The sequence below is a fragment of the Heteronotia binoei genome, chromosome 18 (assembly GCF_032191835.1).
Source record: "Heteronotia binoei isolate CCM8104 ecotype False Entrance Well chromosome 18, APGP_CSIRO_Hbin_v1, whole genome shotgun sequence".
Classification (NCBI taxonomy): domain Eukaryota; kingdom Metazoa; phylum Chordata; class Lepidosauria; order Squamata; family Gekkonidae; genus Heteronotia; species Heteronotia binoei.
In genome coordinates this window covers 35,239,099-35,247,752 of record NC_083240.1, presented here as the reverse complement: position 1 = coordinate 35,247,752, position 8,654 = coordinate 35,239,099, and the positions used below count along the sequence as shown (strand labels likewise).

The 8,654-nt window shown below is 52.3% G+C and overlaps 1 protein-coding gene across 1 annotated transcript in view; it reads left to right on the top strand.

The window, feature by feature from the left end:
* The first annotated feature begins 7,674 nt into the window (after positions 1 to 7,674).
* Positions 7,675 to 8,654, top strand: part of PHF12 (PHD finger protein 12) — a 38,073-nt gene continuing 37,093 nt past the window's right edge. The window contains exons 1-2 of the mRNA XM_060258829.1: positions 7,675 to 8,139; positions 8,242 to 8,570. Coding sequence (XP_060114812.1) covers positions 8,074 to 8,139; positions 8,242 to 8,570 — 395 coding nt within the window. The 5' untranslated portion in view covers positions 7,675 to 8,073. The remainder of the gene's footprint in view (positions 8,140 to 8,241; positions 8,571 to 8,654) is intronic.

Sequence of the window (8,654 nt, the reverse complement as noted above, 5' to 3'; positions counted from 1 at the left end):
AAGAGATTCGCAGGGCTTTTTTTGTAGCAGGAACCCCTTTGCGTATTAGGCCACACCTCCCTGATGCAGCCAATCCTCCAAGTGCTTACAGGGCTCTTCTTACAGGGCCTACTGTAAGCTCTTGAAGGATTGGCTACATCAGGGGTGTGTGGCCTAATATGCAAAGGAGTTCCCACTACAAAAAAAAGCCCTGAGAGGAAAGCTCACAGAGGAGGCAAGCCCTGGAACCAACAGTAATGAGTGGGGAGTAGGGAAGCACTGCAATGGGACACAGGAGGCATAGAGGGGTGAATACCATTTTAGGAGCTAGAAATGTAGACAGGTGAGCCTAGGTTGGGTGGGGGGCATCTGGTAAAGATGATTTCAGATGTGAAAAGAGAGAGGCTTTTCTCATCTGAAGGGCAGAACAAAGCTCACACCAGACTCCTACAGTCTTCCAGAGGTCTGAACGGCAACCCTTTCCTCCAATCCTCCACCAGCATTGTATACATAGGGTTGCCAATTCTGGGTTAGGAAATTCCTGGAGATTTGGAATGCGGTGTCTGGGGAAGGTAGAGTTTTGGTTGAGGAGGGATCTCAGCAGTCCACTCCCCAAAGAGTTCTCCAGGGGAACTGAAATCTGTTGCCTAGAGATCAGTTCTAACCAATACTCCCTCTAAGCTGTGGAGTCTTGTGAGCAAAAATTCTACTTTGTGAGCCACTGGCATTCAAGTTCTGAGCTACTGCACCAATCAGGGTGCTCCGGGGCCATCCTTCCTGAGCGAAGACAAAAAGGGGCGAGCCAGATTTTAAAAAAAACTGTGAACTAGCTCACACCAACTCAACGTAGAGGGAACGCTGGTTCTAACTCCTGAGGATCTCCTGGCACCACCTGGAGGCTTCTATTATTAAATTATACACAGTCAACAAAGATAAACATACTCATAGACAAATTCCACCATCATAAATTACAAAACAACCATAACTTTTAGTCCTAATGGACTAAAAGTTATGGTTGTTTTGTAATTTATGATGGTGGAATTTGCCTATGAGTGTTTATCTTTGTTGACTGTGTATAATTTAATAATAGAAGCTGGTTTTCACGGTGGGTTATGTACCTAGGGTTGCCAATCCCCAGGTGGGGGCAGGGGATCCCCCGGTTTGGAGGCTCTCCCCCCGCTTCAGGGTCGTCAAAAAGCGGGGGGAGGGGAGGGAAATGTCTGCTGGGAACTCTGTTATTCCCTATGGAGATTTATTCCCATAGAAAATCATGGAGAATTGATCCACAAGTATCTGGGGCTCTGGGGGGGGCTGTTTTGGGGGGTAGAGGCACCAAATTTTCAGCATAGCAGCTAGTGCCTCTCCCCAAAATACCTCCCAAGTTTCAAAAAGATTGGACCAGGAGGTCCAATTCTATGAGCCCCAAAAAAGGTGCCCCTATCCTTCATTATTTCCTATGGAAGGAAGGCATTTAAAAGGTGTGCCGTGCCTTTCAATGTGATGGCCAGAACTCCCTTTGGAGTTCAATGATGCTTGTCACAGCCTTGATCTTGGCTCCACCCCTAATGTCCCTTGGCTCCACCCCCAAAGTCCCCTGGCTCCACCCCCAAAGTGCCCAGATATTTCTTAAATTGGACTTGGCAATCCTATGTGTACCTTTGATTTTTTTTTTTTTGTCCTTTTGCCGTGTTACTCTCTGTGTGTTGTACCACCTGGAGGCTGGTAACCCTTGCAGGCTGACTTCAGTCACAGAGCCTGATGCACGGGGGGGGGGGGGGGCTGGTATTGGGGTTGTAACTCGGAGCAAGTATAGCAGAGCTGAGTCTTCAACCAAGGCTGCCTTGGAGAAAGAGCTGGGATGAGGCGGAAAGGCCAACCAGAAAGTGGCACAGGGTCCAGTGGCACGCGGCCCAGGTCTCAGCTGACTTTCATTTTGCCAGCCCCCTAAATGCCACTGTGCCTGGCTGTTGGTTATGGCCCCCAGCAAACTCTATATTGCAAAGGGAGTGAAGGGGCAGGGAAAGAAGAGAGAGCCAGGGATCCTCCACTACACACGTACACCGCTCAGAATCGCTGCGCCTGATCTATCCTGTTTCCTCTGGGATAGCAACAAGAGTGCAGGCAGTGGCGAGACTGCTCAGCTCCCATCAGCTATACTTGGGCTGCATTATCTGCTGGGAAGGCAGGGGGAAATCGAACAGCTTTTCGCCAGGAACAGCATCCGCCTTCTGAAAGTAAGGCTTGCGGGATGTGATCGCCAGCCTTTTTGATCCACTCCAGCCTTTGTGAAAGTTGGATACAGATTCCAAAGAGACCAGCGCAAACATCCCCTACCGCCACAACAAAATCCCCACGACGGCTATAGGCGGACCTGTGCCTCTGCTATCTGCTAAGCAGTTTTCGAAAGCACAGCGGTCCAGCTTCAGACAAAAGGTTGAAGCCTGGCAATAGTGTCGTGGTTGCCAAGCAACCTCCATAATGGCCACTGAGATCTCAAAGGACATTCATAATACAGGCATAGTTAGGGCCTGCATGAGGAAGGGGGATCCCTTGCCCCTGTGCAAGTGAAACAGACCCGATTGCTTGGAGACCAGCTGAAACGGAGTCAGCACTGTAAGAGGAAGAGCTGCTCAGCAAGGCGAAGTAGTTGACAGCAGAGCCCAAGGAACGTGCACTTGAAAGTAAGCTGCTCTGTACTCATCAGGGCTTCCTTTCAGCTATGTGTGCATGAATCATAGTGTGAGGGAGCGTCACTCCTCAAGTGCTTTTTCCAGTCTTCATGCCCCAGAGCTCCCACTTTTGGTGTTGCAGCCAGTTTGGTGTAGTGGTTAAGTGCGCGGACTCTTATCTGGGAGAACCGGGTTTGATTCCCCGACTGCACTTGCAGCTGCTGGAATGGCTTTGGGTCAGCCATAGCTCTCGCAGAGCTGTCCTTGAAAGGGCAGCTGCTGTCAGAGCTCTCTCAGCCCCACCCACCTCACGGGGTGTCTGTTGTGGAGGGGAGGAGATAAAGGAGATCGTAAGCCGCTCTGAGACACTGATTCAGAGAGAAGGGCGGGGTATAAATCTACGGTCTTCTTCTTCCCACTTCCCAGTGAGTGCAGCTCAGACTACTGGTTGTAACTTCCCCCTTCTGCCTATGCGGAGGGTATTGTGGATGGTCACAGCCAATGTTCCCTCTAAGCTGCAGAATGTTGTGAACAAAAATTCTACATTGTGAGCTACTGGCATTAACGTTGTGAGCTACTGCATAAATCAGTGTTCTCTGGGGTCATCCTTCCTGAGCTAAGACAAAAATATGTGAGCTGGAGGCTAAAGATCTGTGGGCAACTCATGCTAACTCAGCTTAGAGGGAACCCTGGTCACAGCGCATTGCCAAAGCTGAAAGAAGTTGTGGTATTAGATGGCTTCTTGAGATGTCAAGACACGTGAGCAGCTATCAACCTGTGTCCGGTCTCCCCTTTCTGAGCAAGGTGACTGAGCAGGCTGGGGCAAAGCGGCTGCAGGCACTTCTGGATGAAACATCTGCCCTGACCTTCAGACCAGGATTTGGGGCTGAAACGGCCTTAGTGGCCTTGGCTGCTGATCTTCCCTTACTTTGCTATCATACTTCTCAGCGGCATCTGATATGGGTGACTACAGTATTTAGGTGGATCGACTGCTGTCAATATCTGGGGTGAAAGGGACAGCCCTCCATTCACTGTTGTTTTCTTTCCCTTTCTTTTTGCTGGCAGGAAGCAAAGAGTTTCTGTAGGAGCCAGCATCTGCTAGTTGGGACTTGCCGTGCGAGATGCCCCAAGGGTTCATTTCATCTCCAGGGTTCTGTAACCTCTACATGAAACCGTTGGCTGAAGTCAGCAGCAGCTTTGGGGTGAGCTGCCACGAAAATGTGTTTGATACCCAGCTTTATCCTGACCTGGATAGCCCAAGCCACCCTGATTTTTACAGATCTCAGAAATTAATTAAGGCCAGCCTTCGTTAGTCCTTGGATGGGAGACTATCACCAAGGAAGTCCAGGGTTGTGATCCAGAGGCCGGCAAGGGCCAACCACCTTGGAATGTCTTGGAATGAGAGGTGACATGATAGAGGTTTACAAGATTATGCATGGGATAGAGAAGGTAGAGAAAGAAGTACTTTTCTCCATTTCTCACAGGACGAGAACTCATGGACGTTCAATGAAATTGCTAAGCAGTCGGGTCAGAATGGATAAGAGTGATTAACACACGGAATTCACTGCCACAGGAAGTGGTGGCGACTACAAGCATAGACAGCTTCAATAGCGAATTGGATAAACATATGGAGCAGAGGTCCATCAGTGACTATTAGCTACAAGGTATTGATGGAACTCTCTGTCTGAGGCATGTGATGCTCTTTATTCTTGGTGCTTGGGGAGGGGCAACAGTGGGAGGGCTTCGAGTGTCCTGACCCCACTGATGGACCTCCTGACAACAACTGGGTTTTTTGGCCACTGTGTGACACAGAGTGTTGGACTGGATGGGCCACTGACCTGATCCAACATGGCTTCTCTTATGTTCTTATGGGCCTCCTGATGGCACCTGGGTTTTTTGGCCACTGTGTGACACAGAGTGTTCGACTGGATGGGCCATTGGCCTGATCCAACATGGCTTCTCTTATGTCTCTTGGCTTGAAAATCAAACAGTGTCCCCATAAGTTGGCTGTGACTTGACAGAACTTCTTGCCACCATCAGCTCTGCATTTCATCCTCTAAGCATCTGGAAGCTGCCGGGAAGGTCCTGGACCAGTGTCCTGAGGCTGTGATCAAGTGGCTCAGGATAAATAAACCAAAACTTAGTCCAGACAAGACTGAGGTGATGCTGGTGGGAATGACAGAATGCTTAGAGGGCATCAAGCCACCAACCTTAAGCTTTCTTTAGCAGATGAAGTTAAGAGCCTAGGGGTGCTCTTAGACTGGACCTTGCCTATGGATAAACAAGTTGGTTCTATTGCCAGCATTGCCTTTTTCCGTTACACCTGGCTCACACATCTGGCCCCTTCCTCCAGACTGGCTACTGTAATGTGAACTACGTGGGGCTGCCTTTGAAGACATCTCAGAAGCTTCCATTGCTACAAAATGAGGCAGCAAGATTCCTGTCTGGGGTCAGGCAACTCCAGAAGTGTGCCAACTCCACTAGTTATCCATTTGTTTCTGGGCCCAATAAAAAGTATTGGTTATCATCTCTAAAGCCCTTCCCAACCCAAACCCCTGATACTTATTGAAGAAAATCTGCCAAGATACTCCTGTGTACCAGCTGGAACTCTCTGTCTGGGGCAGTGATGCTCTGTATTCTTACAGTTTGGGAGGGGCCAGTGGGAGACAAGGGAGACAGCCTTCCCTTGGCAGTACCCTCACCTTGGAGCATCCATCTGGTCAGGGGTCATTTTGTAGAAAAATAGGTGGTGGAGCTCATCCAGGGATTGTTATGCAGCTGCACGTACTATTCAATAGACAAGGAGGTAGAACTGTCAGAAGGCAGTGGAACTGTCAGAAGGCAGTGGAACTCTCAGAAAGGTTCAGGAGCTGTGCTCCTGTGAGCTCCCACAGAATCTGAGGCCTGCATCTGGTAGTCAGATCTGGTAGTCACTCTAGGTCCATCCAGAGTGGATGCTGAGGGTGTGTTTGATTGCTGCCTGCAGGAATGCATGACAGACATGTTATTTCAGAAAGGATATGCTGGAGAGTAAACCATTTGGACAGATTTGGCTGCATGTTTGGACATACGACGTTCCCTTATAGTGAATCACACCATTCACCCATCAAGGTCAGCTTGATCTAAGACTGGCAGCAGCTTTCAGGTCACCCACCACCTGATCCTTTTTCATTGGATATCCCTGAACCCAAGACCTACTGTGTGACAAGCCAATGGTCTACCGTTGAGCCCTCCCACTTAACTTTGCATTGTATTTTTATTTCATTGCTAGCTGACTGAGGCCAAGGAAACAAGGCAGGCTATCAAAATATCTAATCTCAATGTGGCCCAAAATTCAGAGACTGCAGCCATGAACAAACAAGAGAAATCCTTCTACAGACTTAGAACAGCCCCAAGTTTGTAGAAAAATCCAAAACCTTTTTTAAAAGTCTCCCCCCCCACACACACCTGTAATAGAAGGAGTGCCTATATCATTAAAAAAATGAATGCCCTCTGAGATCTCAGTGGCCATCATAGGGGTTGTTAGGAAACAACAGCAATAATATTGCCAGCCTTGAAAACTTGGCTTCTGTCAGTAAAAGGCATGGCAGGGAGGAGCTTTCCAGAACTATTTTGGCCTCCCAGTGCATCCCTGCTCCTGTTACTCCTGCCGGAGGGGGAGGTGTCTCATCAGGGCCAGGGCTAGCAACAGCTACCAGACAACTTGCTTCTATGAAACTGGGCAATTCACCCAGCTGGAGCAGCAGTTGTGACTTATTGCCACATATCTCACTTAGACCCAATGACAGCCTCCTTGGACTCAATTTACCTGAGTGACTCGCTGGCATGCGACTACTGCAACCTGGTTAGGGCTTTTCAGAGGGAGAGGCTGCTAGGGGGAAAGGGCAGGAGGGCGAACTGAAAGCCAGTGTGGTGCAGGGGCTTCTGTCCGACTAGGATCTGGGATATTCAGATTCAAATCTCCGCTCAGCCACAGAAGCTCACTGGGGGGCCTTGGCCTGATGACTCTCCCTCCAATGCAGCCACAAGGATAAAATGGAAGCAAGGGGGTTACCAGGGGGAAATTCCTGGAGATTTGGGGGTGGAGTCTGGGGATGACGGGGTTTGGGGAGGCAAGGCACCTCGGGCTATAATGCCATACAGTTCATCGTCCAATGCAGCTATTTTCTCCAGGGGAACTGATCTTTGTAATCTGGAGATCAGGCGTAATTCCGAGAGATCTCCAGGCCCCACTTGGAGGCTGGCAACCTCAGATGACAGGAAAACAATGTAAGATTCTTTAGGTACTAAATCAAGTAAATAAATAATAAATCATGCTGTTAGGAGGAGAGAAAGTGGAAATAGTGCCAAGAAGGTATACGCGGGAAATTAAGTGGTCCCTGCAAGCCCCTGCGGGTTCCCATCTTGTGAATATATATGTATCATATATATATTTATACGCATATGTTGCAGAGCTGTCGGATGCCATTCTTGGTAGACGCCCCTCCCCCAAAGTTGCCATGGCAGGAAAGCCTCCCCGTCGACAGTCCTTTTGCTTGCACCGTTTGTTTCCTGTCGTCTAGGGCAGGGCGCATTTAAGGGATTTCATCTGCCAGTGCGTTGGCAAGATCAAGAGCTTCACTTTTTCCTTTCCCTTTCCTTCTTTCTAAAGAAAGCCGTTATCAGATTAATTAATCGCGAATCGGCCAGCATATCTAAAGAAGAGCCTCCACTCTGCGGCTTCAAAAATAACCCGGAAATCTGGTCTGCAGACAAAAGAATTCCTCCTTCCCTCCCCCTCCTTTTTTTTTTTTTACACTTTCCTTCGGTAGCGGGCTCGGAACACGCGTGCGCAACTTGACGACCCTGGCGCCAGGGGCGGAAACGGACGACGACCGTTGCAAAGGAGGCCCCCTCGAAGCCCGTCAGAGCAACACGCACGCGCCGCGCGAGACGCGCCTGCGTCGAAGCGAGCTCGGAAAGGAGGAGAGCGGCGCTTGCGCGGAGGAAGGGAAAGAGGGGGGGGCTTAGAGCGGGCGGAGGGAAATAGCGATCGATCTCAGCCGTGTTGGTGCCGCGCCGTACGCCTGCGCGCCGGGGCTCGCCGCTCTGCGCATGCTCCCCGTGCGGAGGGGAGGGCGCTCTGCGCCTGCGCGGGGAGCGCTGTGGCGGCGGGGCCCTGTGTCTGAGGCGGCGGCGCCCGACCGAGCCCGACCGTTCCTCTAGCGGAGACAGCGCGGGCCCCGCCCCCTGTCATGGCAGCCGCGGCCTCCGACTACCCCGGCCCTTGCGGCCGCTTCCTACGCAGGCCGACACCGACCAGGCCTGTGGGATAGGCCGAGAGCGAACGAGAGAGCGAGCGAGCGACCAGAGGCAGTCGGCCCCCCTCCCTCCCCCTTCAAAGGCACCGAGCTCCGCGCAGCCCCTCCGCCGGGGCCGCTTGTGGATGTGGGACAGGATGGAGGCCAAGACGGTGGTCTACGACCTGGACACCTCGGGGGGCCTGATGGAGGTGAGCGGCGGCGGCTCTTCCCTTCCCCCTCCCCCCGCTCTTCCCTTCCCTTCCCATCCCTCCCCCCTCGGCTGGCTCACCCTCTCTTTCCTTCCCCTCCAGCAAATCCAGGCGCTGCTGGCGCCTCCGCGGAGCGACGAGAGCGGCGAGAAGCGGAGCCGGCGGCCGGACCGGGGCGAGCCGCACCAGCCGGGCCCTCACGCGCAGCACCACCACCCGCACCACCCCCACCACGCTCCGCCCGGCGCCGCCGCGCACCACCACCACCACCCGCAGCAGCACCACCCGCCCCATCACCACCCGGCCGCGGCGGCGGCGCAGCATCGGCGGAGCGGCCGCGCCACCAACCACGACAGCTGCGACAGCTGCAAGGAAGGCGGCGACCTGCTCTGCTGCGACCACTGCCCCGCCGCCTTCCACCTCCAGTGCTGGTGAGTGCCCGGGGGCCCCTCCTCGCCCGCTTCTCTCCCCCTTTCGTGACAGCTCGGAGTCGCGCCGGGATCCACCCCCTCCTC